Source organism: Nilaparvata lugens, chromosome 5 (genome assembly GCF_014356525.2).
Source record: "Nilaparvata lugens isolate BPH chromosome 5, ASM1435652v1, whole genome shotgun sequence".
Taxonomy (NCBI): domain Eukaryota; kingdom Metazoa; phylum Arthropoda; class Insecta; order Hemiptera; family Delphacidae; genus Nilaparvata; species Nilaparvata lugens.
Genome location: NC_052508.1, coordinates 58,592,924 through 58,612,130, shown reverse-complemented (window position 1 = coordinate 58,612,130; position 19,207 = coordinate 58,592,924). Strand labels below are relative to the sequence as shown.

Here is a 19,207-nt window from a genome sequence, read left to right as displayed (position 1 = left end):
GTATAGGCTTATAACTACTATTTATGAAAACCAATTGACAAAAATGTTAAAAGAGTTCGGAAAAATACTCCAATTATTTGTAAAATATCATTATGATTGCTATTGGATTACTTTTTTTACAACCATTATTACGTTTTTTACAATCATTCAATAAGAATTACGTCAGTGGTTACGTTGGCCCTACCGGAATATTTCTGCTAAGTGTACCAGAGAATTCAAAACAGCTGTTTACGACGTACGCTTTCTGTTGCTTTGAGTCTGCAATGTTGACTCGGCAAATGATCATTTTCATAGCGTTTTGTGTTTATTTTTTTGATTTTGAATGTTAAAAAAATTAAACTGATGGATTTGTTCTTCAGACTTACTAGCATATTATCAATTTTGTGACAAAAATACAATTGTGGTTGTATTTTCTTCGTGAAAACCCCTGTTTATGTTGTTGTTGGGCACCTGTGATTTGTTTAGTGACAGTGTACGTGGTTACAATTCATAGGATATTTTTTGATCACATTTTTTGACTGTTTGACTGCTGCTTAAATGAATTCAATATTTAATTTTGTTGTGTTCTCTTTACTGATTTTTGTCAAGTTTGTTATAGGAGATTTAAAAGGCTTTGATGATACAGTATTATTCAAATTGAACTGGCCCGGTCGAGATAGCTCCGAATTATTGGTACGTAACTTAAGTAATTATTTCTTATGGTTAGGCTATTTACAGAGATTAATAATCAATAGATAAAAAGATAAATCATTCTATTGAGTCCTTCAAAAGCAATTTAATAGTAAAAATAATACAATTTATACTTTATTGGATTAAAATGATGAAACAATACAGATATAGATCAAAATCAAAGTTTCTGTGTCCTAGTCTCAAGCTATTCATATCTATGCTATGTCTAGCTTAAGACTACCGGTATTAAACAAACTATTAGTCCAGTCAAATGGTCGTTTTTCAGGAAACAGCACCGAAAGAATTTTTCTCGATGGTTCTATATGTATTTTGGGGCGCTGAATTCGAATCTGAAATTTGCTGACACGTCAGAATGCGGCTTTACCCCCAAAAACCCCCAAAATTTCGGACATTTTTCAATTTTCCCATTTTATCTCGTTTACCTTGAGTTTCTCGCAAAAAATCATTCTCGACAAAATTAAGGAAAAAATGTCCAATAAATTGAGTCGTCGCGCAGGATTCTACCATTTTTGGTTCCGGAGCTACGAATTTTTAAAAAAGGGCATTTTTTATAAGGGGTTTTCGAAATTATGAAAACCTACCACTTCTACCCTATACAACATGGATATTTTTCTAGTATAGATAGAAAACCACACATCACGTGAAAGAACAATTAATTATGGACAGGATTCCTTAGGAATTTTTGAATTTAGTAGTGGGGGAGGGGGAATATACCCAAAAATAGAAAATCATGTCCTACAGCCAAAATAAAAATTTTTCACTATAATACCTTTTCAAGGCCTTCCTAACAAAAAAATACATATTTCGGCTGAAATCATCTCACGCGGGTTATTTTCTATGAGAATCACCCGTTAGAAACATTTAATTTTAGTATTTCCTAGTGGGGGGTACGTCATAAGGATACGTCAAGGATCAAAACTTAAAACACATAACTTTTGACAGAATGATCAGATCTCCTCGTACTACAGCTCATTTTTCTCAGCTCGTCAAGCCGGTTCAAAATCATGTATCATAATTGAAATTTGATGAAAAAAAATCAACATGTAGTGTATTTTATCCCCTATTTAAATACACTGAAAAATGGCCAATTTCTATATTCAAAACTGTGTATCGCGGTAACCCGATATGATAAAAAATTGTACTTGGTCTTGATTTTAAGAACAGAATCTCCTCTTTCTTGTGAGGTAAATTAATTTTGTAAAAATATAATTGCGCTCTCTGCGTTGTTGAATAATAGACATCGATAGAAACAATGTTGATCAAATACTGCCATTATTTATTTATTTATTAAAACAGTCACAAACACGATATTTGGAAAGAGAAACAGGCAATTGCCCAAAACTTCTTCAATTCCTTGATTTTGGCACATAAATAGTCCAAAGTGAGGTTAAGTTTAAAATTTCTGTTTTCACCAAAGATTAACACTCAGAGAATACGTATTCGAGATATGACTGATGAATTTTGAATTTCGAAGGGTTGATTAGTGCCGGAAATAACACTAAACAATCCGAAAGTTTCAATAATATTGAAATAAACTTGAAAATTTCGAGCAGAAAAATTAAAACTACTATCACTATTATAATGGGGTTCTCACTATAATGAAAAGGCATCTGTTCGAGGAATTTTCTGCGGCCGCTGCTACTACCGTATGCACAGCTCAGTTAAAGTACATTGTGTGGGCGACGATTCAATGGACACTTCGTCTTTTGGCAAGGTGAAAAACGCCTCGTGTGTAAGGGTTCTAACTGTGAGGAGGTTAGCTTTAAATTTTCAACTAACTAATAATTTGAAATGGGAATGGATGCTGGCAATAATAATGGGGTTATTGAATCTGTATATGCTCGAAGAGTCCTAGTAAGCGAATTATATATCTACATAAACAACTACAATCTAAATTCAAGCATTGAATTTTGTAGGGTAAAGTAGAAAACATTCAAACTTGTTCTAAACTCGCTCTTTCCAATTAAAAAGTTAATTTAATAGTACTAAAACTGCTCAGCAGAGCAAAGAAAAGTATGGCTCAACAGAATCTCGGACTTATTGGTCCCAACTTATTTCAATATTTTATTTTTTTCTATGTTCAGATGGGTGTATGCAATACCTACTTTTACTTCCTAAACAATAGTACGTATTGGTGTATGTCACTCACTGAAGGTGTTCACCTACTAAAGGTGTTAACTTACTAAAGATCTGCAGTTTAAAATTAGTTACCTTATATTGAAACACGTTTTTGATTATATTGATATAAATGTTTTATCACAGAAGAGAATATCAAATTAAGACAATAACTAATGTCAGACAACTAATGAAAACCGGCTTGATGAACAAGCCGTAGTCACTTACACAACTTATAGGACCTTTATCAAGTGCCACCTTTAGTAGCTGACGCACTCCCGTTCAGAATAATTATTTTTTACTTCCTTGATCCGACCAATGTTTCTCATTGATTTCATTACAAACATATTTCTATTTTTCAGGATGTACCTGAGAATGGTGAATATATGTTCGTGACCACACACAATAAGGAAAAATATAAATGTTTGTTACCAGATCTCCGTGAAAAAGAAAAGGTTTGAATTTTAAAGGTTAAAGTGCATAGCCTACATTTTATTTTGCTTAGTATTTCTGAATTGTTTTGAACTTTATTGAATTTTTTCTTTATAGATATCCTAAACATTTTTTTCTGATATAAGTTATCTGATTTTATTGTTTATTGTCATCTGTTGGTTTTATCAAGTAGATACTGTGTATACATACCAATTCTAAAAAAAAACTATTTATATGCTTATATTGGTAGTTAAAAAATAGTAAAGCTTGGTCCACTGTCACATTATGTTTATTAAAAACAATCCTGGCAAACTTTTTAATGTTTTACGAGCAATTCCTGCTTTCATTAAATTTGTTCTAGTTTGTTGGTTGACAATTCATTTCTAATAGTTCTCTTTTCAAACAGGGCTCAGAAGAAATATACAGTGGTCCTAATCCGTTGGAATTACTTTCACCACTTTTTTCGCAATCATCCTGTTCCTACAGAGTAAGTTATATATTTATATTCTATTATGTTCATGTGGATAAAAATCAATTCTGATGTAATATCGAGATGCAGTGCCTCCTAACAAATTACACATGATGAATGCAAAAATAAAACCTACAATAATATTCAAATACGTTCGAACACATCTTAAGTTTTGTGTTGTATTTTAAGACTTTGTTTTTTCGATATCTTGTTCGATATTTTCCAACTAAATAGCTGTGTGTGTACTTACGTGTATTGAAATTGAATTTCATGACGCCATCGATCACACAAGTATGGGTAATGGATGAAGCAGAAGATATTAAAGGTAGACTATAATTCAACTACAGCCTCAAATCACCTTCATCACATAAATTAGTCCACTATTAGAGATTTAATTGTTCCTGGAAAAAATCTGTTCATAATAAGTATCTAAGCAATGGACTTGAATCTATAAAGCATATAAAGCACTGACTTCAGGATTGCGAACTTTTGGAAAAAGAAGAACTTTCGATTAGAGAAATGAGTGATACCAAGATGTTTAACCTTGATAATAATCTACTGATTTGCTTATTTGTATCAGTACATTAGTGTTTTGTTTCCCTAAGAGCAAACTATAGTATAGAAATAATATAGATATCATAGTCCTTCACAATTAGGGAGCATCCCTAAGCCATGTAGCAAGCAATTGATATCCCAAACCTCTTCAAATCCTCCACCTGGAAATAACAATAATTGATCCTATCCGTGTAACAGACTGTAATATTAACTGAGGACCGTTGTCCTGTCTGGAGCATTACCTACTTTAGGGATGCACCCATAAATCGTCAATCACCCTCAACTATGTTTACTTTGCTTTACAGTTGGAATCCTATTGGACTTACGAAGTTTGTCACGGAAGGTATGTGAGACAGTACCATGAAGAGAGAGATGGGAAGAAAGTCAAACTCCAGGAATATTATCTTGGTCGTTGGGATAAAACACTTCACAATAAATTGGGTAAGTTTTGAATTATGATTGTATTGACAAAATTTATATATTTCATATGTTTTCAAACATTTAACGTAAAGCATAAACCAATTGTTGAACCAACTCATATTTCCTCAATTCACAATAATAAACTATACAAGTAATTACAATAGTTATCTTATTATTCTTTAGAAACAAACAAATACTGCTGACTAATGTAGGAAAAAATATCACCCTTGCTGGTTTGTATAACGTATAGTCTTTACTCTATTTAAAATATACAGGGTGATTCATAATTATGGTAAAATAATTTAATACGTGATAGTAGAGGTGAAAATAAGAAAAAATGTTCCTATAAACATATATCCATAAACGCTTCATTAGCGAGCTATACAGGGTGAAAAATTTCGCCCGGAATTCAGTTCCTCTGGTGAAATACACCGATGCTGAATTGTTTGGGTACTAGTTTTTAAAAAATGTATGGTGGATTCATATGGAAAAATATCTGAAATATTGAATAAAACTAGTCTGGAAGCTGTAGTATGAGTAGTTTTTGTGAAAAAAGTTAAAATATGCAAGAAAACTATGTAGAAAAACACAGACTTCTACGTTTGATGCCCAATAACTTTCTTTAATGACCAGTAAACAAACTTTTTTTGAAATAACAATTGTAGAGAATTTAATTCTGAAAAGAATTATGTAAGCTGTGTAAACTAAATTTGAATAAAAGTTGAATAAAATGTATTCTAATGTAGTACATTACACCACAAAAATTTGCTGTTTTATAAGGAGAGAAATAATAACTCATAGGTTGTAGCTGATTGCAAATAAAACATGGATTTGAATTTCCAAAACAGCTGATCTATTTTGTTTTAAATAAGAAAATATTCAAAAGAAATTATCAGCTGAAAACTTTTTTCAGAAATATTTTAGCTCACTGTTGAAAAAAACAACAAACTGTAAGTTAGGCCTACTGTAACTGCGCTGTGTTTTTTGTTTAATCTATTAACCACTTATTTGTAACCATTTCACTTTGCTTTTTTGTGTTGAGTGTTAACTTTTTAAAAAACGGCAGGTAACTTTAGACATCATTCATTTAATGTATGGGATGGGAGTAATGGGACACAGTAATAGAACTGAAGCAAGACGTTTGTATCAAGATGTCCAAGTTCGAGGTTTTTTGCCACTATTCATCAACGTCTGTCTGAAACAGGTTCTTTGATGTCCAAAGAGCACATTTATGCAGGCAGACCCCAATCAACTTGGACTGTTGAGTTAAAGGAACAAGTTCTTAATGAAATTTATGAAGATCCAGAGAAGAGCACGAGAGAATAATCAGTGCAGTTTAATGTCAATCAATCTATTAGTTTGAGAGCAACAATCACATCCATACCACCTCCAGAAAGTTCATACTCTATTGCCACGAGACTGTATTCCCCGTGCTGGTATTTGCCGATGGTGTTTAGAAAAACTTGTTAACCCAAACTTTTAAACAACCGTTTCATTTACCGACAAGGCACACTTTACAAGAACTGCTATCGTTAACGTCCACAACCAACATATTTGGGCAGCTGACAATCCTCATGTCATCAATCCTAATCGTCCACAACATCAGTTTTCAGTAAACATTTGGGCAGGAATCATAGGAGATCATCTACTTCTGTTCGAGCTTTCTCCCAGGCTTAATGGCATAATCTACTTAAACTTCTTGAGAGAGGAGCTATTTATCTTACTTGAAGATGTACCTCTTCAGTTGCGCCAATACATTTGGTTTATGCATGATGGAGCTCCAGCACACTTCATTGTTGTTGTTCGTGAACACGAACACCTGAATCACAGGTTTCCAAATCAATGGATAGGCCGAGGTGGGCCAGTACCATGGCCAGCTAGGTCACCACACTTGAATCCTTTGGATTTTTATCTTTGGGGACACTTGAAAACCTTAGGATACAATACTCCGATTGATACAATTGAAGAACTCCGATTAAGAATTTTGAACGGAATATGAATGATAATTAGAGCAGACTCCTGGAATAATTGAACGGGTCCGACAATCGATGAGAAGACGTCTGAACATATGCATTAAGAACAACGGAGGTCACTTTGATCATCATCTTTAGTCTTTTGGTATAAGTTTAATGTCATTTAGATAATATGTTACTTTCATATAGGAATCAAACTTTTCCTAAAAAACCAGATATTTTATTTGCAATCAGCTACAACCTATGAGTTAGGTATTAGTTCTCTCCTCATAAAACAGCAAATTTTTGTGGTGTAATGTACTACATATTAAGAATACATTTTATTCAACTATTATTTAAATTTAGTTTACACAGCTTACATAATTCTTTTCAGACTTAAATTCTCTACAATTATTTCAAAAAATTATATGTTTACTGGTCATTAAATAAAGTTATTGGACATCAAACGTAGAAGTATGTGTTTTTCTACGTAGATTTCTTGCATATTTTAACTTTTTTCTCAAAAACTACTCACACTACAGCTTCCAGACTAGTTTTATTCAATTTTTCAGATATTTTTCCATATGAATCCATCATACGTTTTTTAAAAACTAGTCCCCAAACAATTCAGCATCAGTGTTTTTCACCAGAGGAACTGAATTCCGGGCGAAATTTTTCACCCTGTATAGCTCGCTAATGAAGCGTTTATGGATATATGTTTATAAGAACTTTTCTTCTTATTTTTACCTCTACTATCACGTATTGAATTATTTTACCATAATTATGAATCACCCTGTATAACATTGTGAATTGTTGAAGCTATTTTGTATTATCGAAGTTTTTAATTGATTGTCGATAAAAACATATCATGTTATACAGATTTCGGCAGAGAAGTATGAATGATTTGAAGCAATTATCATAGTTTTATTCCTCAACTGAACTCGATTCTCAGCTTGACAGTGTTGAGCTTAGATGTTGCCATCAAACGTATTAAGAGGGAAAATGATTATAAGTTGTTTCATTGATTATGAATGAATTAATGTGTCGTGCACGTTCACTGACATTGATATTTGGGAATCCAGCTTAATTCTAGGCTCTGTGGGAATGAAGCTCTGTGTGATTAATGAATCATTGATAACGCAATGAAAAGAGAGTTTTCACTTTCAATCATCAGTTATCAAGTATTATCCACCTTGAATGACTAATCTATCCATATCCAACCTGTGTAGATGAAGAACTTGAGGCGGAAAAAGTGGCGGGCTTCCCGAATCCGCCTCCGACGAAAAAGCTGGATGGGCTGAATCTGCCCTACCTGCAGCTCAACCTCACTGACGGCACCATCTGCGACCTCAATGGAAAGCCGCGCCAAACCAAAATACTCTATGTCTGCTACAACCATGGAAAGCACGAAATCTACACATTCAAGGAAACCTCCACTTGTGAATATGAGCTCATAGTTTTGTCGGCGCTACTCTGTCATCATCCTAAATATAGGTGAGGATAAAAAAGTAGTGTATATTCGTAAGGCGAATGCCTGTTGTTTTCACTTGGATTGTACCTATTGTCTATGGATAAATAGATAATAAATAAAGGCTTTTTATTGGTGGGGAGTCCCATGCGGGTAGAGGTGAGAATAAAATTGACAATATTTATTTTGATTAAAATGGTCTGATGTGATTAAAAGGTGAGAATAAAGTTGACAATATTCATTTTGATTGACATGGTGTGATTTGATGTGCTGGAGACAAGGAAAGAGGAAGAATATTTTGCCAACCATGATTTCTCATGAGGTAAAGTTTTATCTAATAGGCAAAACAGGAATGGAAGGAAAGTGTATGTGTAACGAGGAAAACAGGATTTATAAAATATTATAGTATTATAGTACCCTTTTTTGAAATTAATACAAAATAATAGATTAATTTGCGTTTTTAATATATTATGCATACATTTTAAGAAAACACGATTCATTTATTATTATTGCGGATGATGCTCACGTGAGCTTTTTTTTCTTGTGCGTGGGTTAAGGGGAAGTGCGAGGGTGATTTATGAGATGATCAAACGTAGATGGCTAATCGGCGGGATTCGAACCCGCGACCAGGTAGCACTAGCAGACTGAAGGGTGCAATGCCGTAGTCGGCTCGGTCATCCTGGCCGGATGAAAGTAGAGAATGTAGATGGTAAATTTATTCTTATTTGCCTCATTACACGTGGAGCTTCATCTCCACGAAATATGAAATAAGACGATAGACGTCACTCACTTGCTAGTACTAAATTTTGGATGTAATAATTCCACATTCAATCATCAGTTTCCAAGTGAAATTCAATAGATTTGCAAATAGGAGTTTGAAACCTGTAGATTGCATTCAAGATCAATTGAATTGGAAATTAATATTGTATCAATCCATAGTCTTTGCCAATCTTTAACCTTCCGGTAGGCGCGCCCTTCTCAATCACACGAGCAGTCGCGTGTTGTATTTTCTACAACATCCAATTTTCCAAGTGCTATGTACTCTGTTTACTGTCAAAACATATTAATTAATTTTATAATTCCTTTTTCCATCTTCTTGGATTATTTTACGCCTATGAACATTTGTATGATTACCATTTCATAGCCCAATAAGGTACATCAAGCAAAGCCATCAATTCTGTGTTATTGGTTCGTTTACAGTCCCCGTATACAGGCTTTCCCTATCTTATGCACAGTGCGACTTATGCACTGTCGCGACTAAATGGCACCTAAAGACTGAACCATTGCTCGGTTGATACTGCAACTCAGTGGAGTGATGGGGGGAAAGTTTTGGAATGCATAGGTGACTCATTCACTGACACCACCCCATTCAATAGTTTTGTGCAGCAAAAAAACTGACACTGTTGTACTTTTTACAACAGCCGGAAGGTTAAAAACTTGACCTGTGGTAAATATGTATCATATTATATCAGTGTTCGAAATAGTTTAGCAATCTATTCGCATTCATGTCATTCAAACAACACAATTAGGAATTGTGTTGAAAATTGAATTGAATTGAAAATGCTATTAGAATATTACATTCGTTGCTTATTCAACATCAATTAGAATTAGTATGGTTTCAGGTATAATGAGAAGTATTTAATGAAATGCATTGCTCAACTTTTTTCTACTTCATTAAAAATGTGTTGACAGGCCACAAGAATCAGGAGAGCATCCTATCAGCTGCATGCCAATTGATGATTCCCCAAGAAAACCAAAGAATCTGATTGCACTGGAGGCTGAAAGTATGAAGCTCAAACACCAAAGAATGATGGTTTGTCACATCAATAATTATCATACATTTGGTTGATAGATACTTCAATTTCTTTTCAAACTTTTATTTTGGTTGTGCGAACGTTTTCATAGCTAAGAACAGTCTTCTTTTAGCATTTCACTAGAACTTATACTAACTTCTAGAAATTTTTACAACTTGTTTGAATTAATATTCTCGATTTGTATTTAGATGTATTCGAGTAAACACTGACAAGATCTGCATTTTTATTTTACAATCATTTTAAAATCAAGTAGTTATGTCATGCTATGCAGGCTTGAATGTTCAGATATCTATGGACAATCAGTTGTAGGTATTTTACTATTTCTCTTACAATATCTTGAAAATCTTTCGATTTCAACTCATGAATACATCAACCACAGTCTGTTAAAAAGTGAATATGTCCGGGGAATCGAAAGTAATAGTTTCAATGATAACATTTCTTTCTATTTTTCTAGTACATTTTCCGTTCCCTACGATTATCCCCCATTGGTAAGAGTAACTTTTAATAAAGTTTTCCATTCCGTTTTAACATTGATATTTCAGTGAATAAATTATTAAAATGATGATCAAAACCATAATATGAACCAATAAATCACATCAAATAAACACTTGGGCTACTCAACTTTAAATACTATAGTTTTGAATTGAAATAATAGTTACATCGATGAGTGAATTATCATTGTGAAGATGGTTTGCTGGTTACAATAATTTGAAGGGTAAAAATATTCAAATTATCAGTGTAGCATCCACCAAACCATTAAGTTCTTTATTTGTGGATCGACAATGCACTCAAAATTAATTTTTTTTTTGAAATCTATGAATTATTCCATTATTATTTCATTATTACTTCAGTTCCCATCCTCAAAGGATCTAGAAAACTCTAAAAATAAAGTAATTGAGTTTTCCATTAACAGGAGAACGAGGAATTAAAGAAGCTGTTGGCTGTATTCACTGTGGACAAAATCCAGGGAGAGGTTCGTTTTTATTTTGGTTTTGTTTATTTTACTTTTACTCGTCTATCAATTGAACAGCATCAATATTCATTCATTTTTTTCGCCTGTCTTATCAACTCTTTGTTTCCGCTTCTATTTAAGTTGTGAAAAAATGTATGCTTCCACGCAAGAAAGACATATCGTCCACTAAACTTTTAACCGCAACCAACTTTCATTGCTTTTAGAAATATAAACTAATCAGAATATCTATTTCTGGGGACGGAGTGTGTTGAGCATCCTAAAATATACATCATCCAACCACTAAACAATAATAGTTTTCACGCACCATGCACTACTCGTCTCAAAATGACGTTCACCTTCATGATAACCTTCAATTTTGTAACATACTGTATATACACATCATGATCAAATATTCAAGGGTTTTGTGAGGGTATCAATGAAAGTCATATTTTCCAAGTAAAGTGGATCCCAGATAGAATACTAGTTATGTTGTAACTCAGTTTCTTTGGCTTTTTATCCACTGCTATTCTATCATTTTTACATCTAGACATGAATACCTTTTATCCAGGGGCGAGGCGTGACGTTTTGGCTCAGTCATCTCCAGGAATTCAGTAGGAATTTTGAATGAAAGCTGTACTTTAAAGATAATGTTTCATTTATCGGTTATTTATCAAGAAAGATGACATCTAGTATAAGATAAGCTTACTATTCAAAATCCTAGAGTTGGAAAGTTTAGAACTTGGCTAAATCTCAAGCTCGGAAACTGGCCCTTACAATAATTTAAAAAGTTTAAGAAATTCTTTATTGATTCATGCAACAAGTACATCATCAAAAATATCAGGGAGAGAAAAAATAAGGTAACCATGTGCTATTCCTCTCCCAAATTTAGATAAGGTTACACATAGTCCGAAATAGGTTAAGTCTTGTATTTGTTCACTTCACTAAATTTCCAGTTCTTGATTATTTTCACAAAGTAGATTTTTAAATTTAGATGCTTCAAAACCAAACATAGAAGAAATAATAATAATAATTATCAATAACAAATTGCAAACAAAATAATTATCGTACGGTTTGTATAAATAACACTGGCGCGGAACAGTGGAATCGCAGAAAATAGCGATGTCTTTGACCGTTTACTCCACCATCGTTTACGGGGAGAGTGAGAGTGATGATGCGGAAGAGTGGTGGTAACCAATGCTAAATAGCATTACTGCAATCGCATATTTTTGAGAATCACACTGAATGGATGGAACTGATGATGCAATAGTCTACTTTATCCAAGCTTGGCGCGCTCGCAAAAAAACTGTTCTCTTTTGGTTCCATCAACTTTTTTGTATTTATTTTAAATATTTTCAATTTAATAATATACACATTACATATCAATTTCTGTCCAGTCATCGGCGAATCCAGAGATGACCGGACGCCTCGCCTTTGCTATTATCCTAAATATAACCTTTTCAAACTCATATTCAAAAAGGAAGCAGTATTGGCTGCCAAATATATTCCCTTTTCCATACCAGTTTAGAAAATATTGATAATTGAGATAGATTATCCATTTCGAGATAAGCACTGAAGGGTTTAATCAGATACAGCAATGAAGTGATACAGCACTCATATAGGAACTCTTATTTTTAGGGCTACAGAATACCTATCATACCTTTACACTTGAAAATGGCACTTGAAGAGTTTAAACTATAGTCGTGGTTTGTTTACTTAAAATTAAAGGGTACTATTGTGTTCCTACTCATATAGTCATACGTATTCACTAGTGATAGCCACTTTGACTATTGAATGAAATAAATTAAAACTTTTTAATACGTGCAACTACCATGTCTTGTACGTGAAAACTGGAGTCTTCAAGGCATAATTCAAAGAAAAAAAATAACAGTATTAGGATTTACGGGCTTCCAACTTCAAGCTCATTTAAGCTATATCTATTTTATTTATTATTATTTATCCCCCCCCCTACACACAGATGGATAGTCTAGTAGGGGGATTCCAAAATATGTTGTATATTGTATTCCTTATTCGTGTATTATGTTTTTTGGAAATAAACTGAATTGAATTGAATTGAATTTTGGTTTATTTATTCTATTTATTTATGTAATGGACACTGATGTGAAAATATTGGTAGATAAAATACGGAGGCAATCCTTGTGTTATTTTTTCTTCCAAATTCAGGTGACAGTCCAAAAAGTAGGTTAGGCTATGTTTCCTTCACTTGTCTAATTTTAACATGAAATTTTGAATCTAAAACAAATTGTATAACAAAATCGCACTCAATAATCACTAAAACTGTAAAATATCGACCTACTTTGAAAATGTTCTATCCAAAAATTATAAATAAAATTATTCAGTTAATTTTATTTCAATTTTAGAATTTTGCTTTGGTCATGGGTTATATCGCTGATGTTGGTGGAAGAACATAGTTTTGTTGAACACCAGGGTTTTTATATTAACCTATCGGTTTTCATTCGCTGATTTTGGTGGAAGAACATAATTTTGTTGAACACCAGGGTTTTTATATTAACCTATCGGTTTTCATGCACAGTGTACAGGATATTGTTTCTATTCCTTGGTTTCTGATTAGCATCAGGGTTGAAATAATATCCTGTTTGTTTAGATGCACAGTGAATATTGTTTTTATTTGTTTGCCCAGGATGGAGAAACGCGAGTTCGAGTAGAGCTGCGTCAGCTGGACTCCTCGGAGGCGGCCGCCAGCACGCTGAGCACGCCTGTCAAGGACAAAATGACGTCACCCGTCGACTCTCTCGACAAAATGGCTGCTGTCGACAAAATTCTATCCGGCGAAAACTGTTTGCAAGGAGTAAGTCATTCACCTTAGACTATTCTCTTTCTCTTGCAATCAGATACATGATAACTGTAAAAGTTTACAGTTTAAAAAATCAATTAAAAATAGAATAATATTTAAAAAAATATATTATTTATACTTCTATTGTTTTCTAATTCTTTATTTCTCATCTATTATTAATTTAGTCAATATTGCGTTGATATTAATGAAGTTGAAAGTTATCAGCAAAAAAAATCTGGTGTGGCGCACTCACACAACTTTCCTTACCGTTATGAAAATTAATCACCAGACGCTAGTGTACTCGCGCACCTCAAGTCTACTATTCAAAGATATGAGACAGCTGGTGATAGGTCAATAACGCTGGAGGCACACGAGGTCTGCTATCTCTTCGTAGTGAATGATTTAATAGAACCAACAGTTTGCAATTTAATAATCACATTTCCTCGGATTTCAAGCTTATTTTCAATTTTAGGTGGAAATGTTACTGAACATTAATTGCAGAGATTTTCATGCTCAATCTTTTCGACTTTTTGTCTCACTAAATTGTATATGAAGGCTGATAATTGAGAATCTAAATTAAACTTCGCATAGATGGGGCAAAGATCCTGAAATTTTTACAGATATAGGACTTGTTGCAGTTGATAGAGCTTATCAATGACTATTTCAGGTATGAATTTGATCAAAATCGTTGGAGCCGTTTTCGAGAAAATCGCGAAAAACCCTGTTTTTGACAACATTTTCGCCATTTTAGCCGCCATCTTGGATTGCATTTGATCGAAATTGTTCATGTGGGATCCTTACAGTGTAAGGACCTTACATTCCAAATGTCAAGTCATTCCGTTATCTGGGAGATGAGATATCGTGTACACAGACGCACATACACACACACACACACACACACAACACACACACACACACACACACCACACACACACACACACACACACCACACACACACACACCACACACACACACCACACACACACACACACACACACACACACACACACACACAACACACACACACACACACACACACACACACACACACATACAGACCAATAGCCTACCCAAAAAAGGTATAGAAATATAGAAATTGGGGTACCTTAATTTTTTCGGAAAGCAATACTTTCCTTACCTATGGTAATAGGGCAAGGAAAGTAATACTCTGGCTGGAATCGAAACCTCAACCTTTCATTCACAAGTCTCGTGCGTTACCTTTGTGTCACAAGTTCACTCACTGAAGCCACTAATTTTGTTTGGGCATTCATCGTTACATAAACTTTCTATCGTAAATTGAATAGAATTGTTTCAACTATCAAAATTAGAATTGATTGATTTTGAAAAATAAAAATAGTTCTATAACCATCCTCGATAAATTCGCGCTATCCTTCTCGTTTCTAGAGAAGGATAGCGCAAATGTTGCTACATCGATTTTCAACAATGTAGAAATATGATTAATTGAAAAAATATTTGATCTCAATAATTATAAAAATGAATTATTTATTGAAAAATATATTCCCTTGACGAATAAAATGTATTATTTTAAATAACAATGAACAGTTAATACTACATCAACCGATATACTAGATACCTAGTAGGCCTATATCTAGAATACTAGATACCGATATACCGGTATCAGCTATCCTCTATAGTAGGCAGTGGCAAGGCGAAGAATCGGCAACGCTCTTCTCCTATCTTTCATCTTTCTCCACCGTCATTATAACGTGGACCTCTCTATAGCAATTGCTAATTTCAAGTCATTTTCAAGCAAATGCTGGGGTTCGAGTTAGCTGTATAATCTTATATGTATAGCCAAAACTAATGACTGGTTGCTAGTCCCTAGATTCTAGGTTTTTCCAATTGACCCATTAATTCATGTATCTCGTATGCCGTACATGTTAATTCAAATTCCTTCCTTATGCCGCATCTATATGTTGGCCCAATGAAGGCCAATGTCAACCAGCGCCTATGTGTGGATGGGTGGTTTGCCAGAGCTGGCCTTCATTGCTCTACGTTGGGTCTCTAGGCTTACTGGGCCAGCGACTAGGTCAACATGTGGAGTAGGCATCAGATTCCAGTTTTTCTTTAATCCACCCATTGATTCATGCATTTCCCGTACATGTTAATTAAAATTGCTCCCTTTTTACAAGACTGTGCTTGGTTGCGCAGGGCTCAGGCTGGTGGAAGTACGAGTTCTGCTACGGCAAGAGCGTGGAGCAGTACCACTTGGAGAAGGACGGCTCGAGAATCGTAGTGCGCCTAGGCACCTTCGACAGGGCGGCCCACGTGGAGTGGCTGCAGAGGCACCCACACAAGCGACCCAAGCCGCAGGCGACACGCACCCATGTGTCGCACTTCTACGGTGCGGGCAGCATCTGCGACAAGACAGGACAGCCGCGCGAAACCGAGGTGAAGCTCAAGTGTGTGACGGGCCAGTCGCTCAGCTCTGTATCGCTGTACCTGCTCGAGCCGCACACTTGCCAGTACATCCTGGGCGTCGAGTCGCCTGTCATCTGCAGTCTGCTGCCGCTCGTCGATGAGCATGGTCTCGTGCCCCTCGACGCCCAAATTGTGCCCGACAAGTCTGCCGACGAGGAAATTGTCATCAACGAAATCAAAGACGAACTCTGAAACGCTCCTCCCAGTTCACAATCTGTGTTATTGAATTTCTATAAGACAAAAACCATTGACATTGTCACATCCACTTATATATTGAAACATTTTTGAGAAAATTACTAAAACTGTTTAATATATTAGTCCCGGTTACACAAAAGTTACTCGTGATCAACTTCACGAGAACCAATCATAGAAGGCTTTTGAAGAAAGTTGAATTTTAATCGTGATTAATTTCACGCGAACTCATTAGAGAAGGTTTTCTCAAAAAGAAGGCTTCTCTTATTGGTTCTCGTGAAATTAATCTCGATTAAAATCTAACCGGCTTTTGTGTAACCGGTACTAAGTGCTTGTGACAATTTCAAGTCGTGATTCAAGATAGATGTATACCACTTCACCTTCTCAACAACACAGAAAGTGTTTGAAAACTAGTCCACATCACTCAAAGGGACATCTCCCACAGTCTCACGCACTGTAATGGAGAACTTTGTGTAAGATATTTTCAGCGTCACATGTGCGAATCGTATCGAAAAAACCGACTCAATAAAACCCGTATGGTCAATGGCAGATGAACCCAAGTTGAAATTAATTCAGGATTGAATAATTTTTTATTATATTTGAATATTGTTCTTTTCTGTTTATCGATATTTCCTCCAGTTTTTCGTAGACGTCATATATTTTTCTATTCATTTTTTATTCACTATTGGAGTGACAGAATCAAGATTTCCGTTGTAAGCTTTATTTTCAGTTCTGCCTTGAAGTTCAAGAATATCAGGTACAACAGGGATCTCTTTGGCAGGTGATATAGGCCTATTGTTAATCACGACTTTAAGAGGATCTGGATCAATTTCAATAACAGGATCATATTCTTGGCAATGGTTACTGCTTGAATCGTATGGATTTATTAGTGGATCAAATAGTTCTGCGAATTCTCATGCAATACTATTTGAAATTGTAGGAGAGCAGGACGAGCATCCACCAATTGCATTTATTTAATTCATCCAAAATTATTATTAAACTGATCATTTGTAAGAACTGAGAGGAGCTCGGATATTTTTACATTAAAAACGAAAATTTATCAATGTGCTCTGTGATTTTCTGTTTAATGATGTTATACATTATTATTGTAATACATTTTATTATTGTATTGTACACATGTTATCCATCCGTTATTAAGTACTAGAGTTTTTCAAGTACTAATTAGTAGTGGTATAAATCTGGAATAACATCATTAGACAATCACAGAGCAGATTGATAAATTTTCGTTTTTACTGTAAAAATATCCGAGCTCCTCTCAGTTCTTACAAATTATCAGTTTCATAATTTTTGGATGAAACAAATGAATGCAACTGGTTGATGCTCGTCCTGCTCTCCTACAATTTCAAATAGTATTGCACGAGAAGCATAGAACAACTAGTTGATCCACTAATAAATCCATAAGATTCAAGCAGTAACCTTTGCCAAGAAGATGATTCTGTTTTCAAAATTGATTCAGATCCTCTTGAAGTCGTGATTAACAATAGGCCTATATCACCTGCCAAAGAGATCCTTGTACAAGATATTCCTGAAATTCAAGGCAAATGTATGACGTCTACGAAACACTGGAGGAATTTTTTGATTAATATATTATAATTTTTTTCTAATTCAGTTTAAACTTTGGGTTTAACTTGTCGTTTAGAAATGTTACAATCTCTCATCCAATTTATAAGCTGAATCAAGCTATGAAATATGTAGTTTGTGACAATTTCAAAACTTTTCATTTAATATGGATATCCACTACAACATCACCTTCACTTTATCAAAAAGTGTTGATAATCCTTGTTATCATTCCAAGCTTAATAGTATTAATAGTAATTGTGTAATTCTATCCAAGATTTATTGTAAAGTACATGTATTATGAGTATAAAACCTACAAACTGAAGCACACCATATACAGATCTCAGAATGTGAGTTTAAAGCTGTTCGGGATGATTGCAAGACGCGGGACGACGACTTGAATGGGGCAATTTTCAAGCCGTAATTGAATGGTTAAAATTGTCCCGCTCCCGTCGTTGTTCCGTGTCTTCCTCCACAATTGTGCGTAAGACTATAAGATAGTTTAATGCTGGGCTGCACAAACCAGAATCAACTGATTTGTATCATATGATCCTTTATTAGACTAACCAATCTTGTTGCGTGGAACCCAAAGGTATTTTTTAAAGACAAACAATTGTTATTCCCTTGATTTTATTTAATATCCATCATAAAAGAGATGGCTGATTGATGCTTAGAAGAGTCAAGTGCATCTGGAAATATTGTAATTATTAATTCCACTCAATTTTTAGATTCAGAAATGTATATTTTATTTATTTGTATAATTTGAGGGAAATAATAACGACAAATATGGTTGATAATGGAATAGTCTTCATTTAGAACTGTTATTTCATTGCCTTTGAATGCTAAACAATGGTAGATTATATTTATTCGTAAGCTCCTATATTTATTGAATTGTTGGTTAATAATCTAATCTAGTTGCAGTAGCAAACCTTTTAGTCTCACCTAATTCATTAGCAGTTGTTGAGTTGCCTCACGAGTTACTCCGGTATTCGCATGCAGTGTTTTTACTTATCAAATTTCAAAATAATCTGGATATTTGAGCAATCATCATAGCAAGTTCTGTGGCTGCAGCCTTTCTCCAAAGTTCCAGTGCAAGACGTTTCCTTATTTAAAGCATATTGAAAGGTGTAGCCTATGTGTTTTACTGTCAAAATGGCCATAAAGAGCCCTGAAAATGCTGCAATCGTGATAGTTCTTGATAAACTTATAAAAAATTCTTGAAGTTAGTGTTTCCATGATGTTATACCATACATATGTCAGAATAAATGTTGTTTTTTGTTTCAAATGCTTTGTGTTTTAATTTTCTCTTAGAAAAA

At 34.4% G+C, this 19,207-nt stretch overlaps 1 protein-coding gene across 2 annotated transcripts; it reads left to right on the top strand.

Annotated features, from left to right (window-relative positions):
- Positions 1–207: 207 nt before the first annotated feature.
- Positions 208–19,176, top strand: LOC111044273 (endoplasmic reticulum lectin 1). Of its 2 annotated transcripts, XM_022329367.2 has the most exons (9): positions 233–672; positions 3,168–3,260; positions 3,644–3,724; positions 4,567–4,702; positions 7,863–8,127; positions 9,794–9,914; positions 10,829–10,888; positions 13,527–13,694; positions 15,852–19,176. In XM_022329367.2, the coding sequence occupies exons 1-9, from the start codon at positions 538–540 to the stop codon at positions 16,311–16,313; spliced, it is 1,521 nt and encodes a 506-aa protein (XP_022185059.1). In that variant the 5' UTR covers positions 233–537; the 3' UTR covers positions 16,314–19,176. The 2 variants fall into 2 exon arrangements, with proteins under 2 accessions (XP_022185060.1, XP_022185059.1); XM_022329368.2 differs by lacking the exon at positions 10,829–10,888 and having other exon boundaries at positions 208–672.
- The last annotated feature ends 31 nt before the right edge of the window (positions 19,177–19,207 follow it).

Coding starts and splice junctions, on each gene's coding strand:
- LOC111044273 (XM_022329367.2), top strand. CDS start 538: ATGAATTCAATATTTAATTTTGTTGTGTTCTCTTTACTGATTTTTGTC. Junction 9,915..10,828: donor TCAAACACCAAAGAATGATG/GTTTGTCACATC, acceptor TTCCATTAACAG/GAGAACGAGGAATTAAAGAA. Junction 13,695..15,851: donor GCGAAAACTGTTTGCAAGGA/GTAAGTCATTCA, acceptor TTGGTTGCGCAG/GGCTCAGGCTGGTGGAAGTA.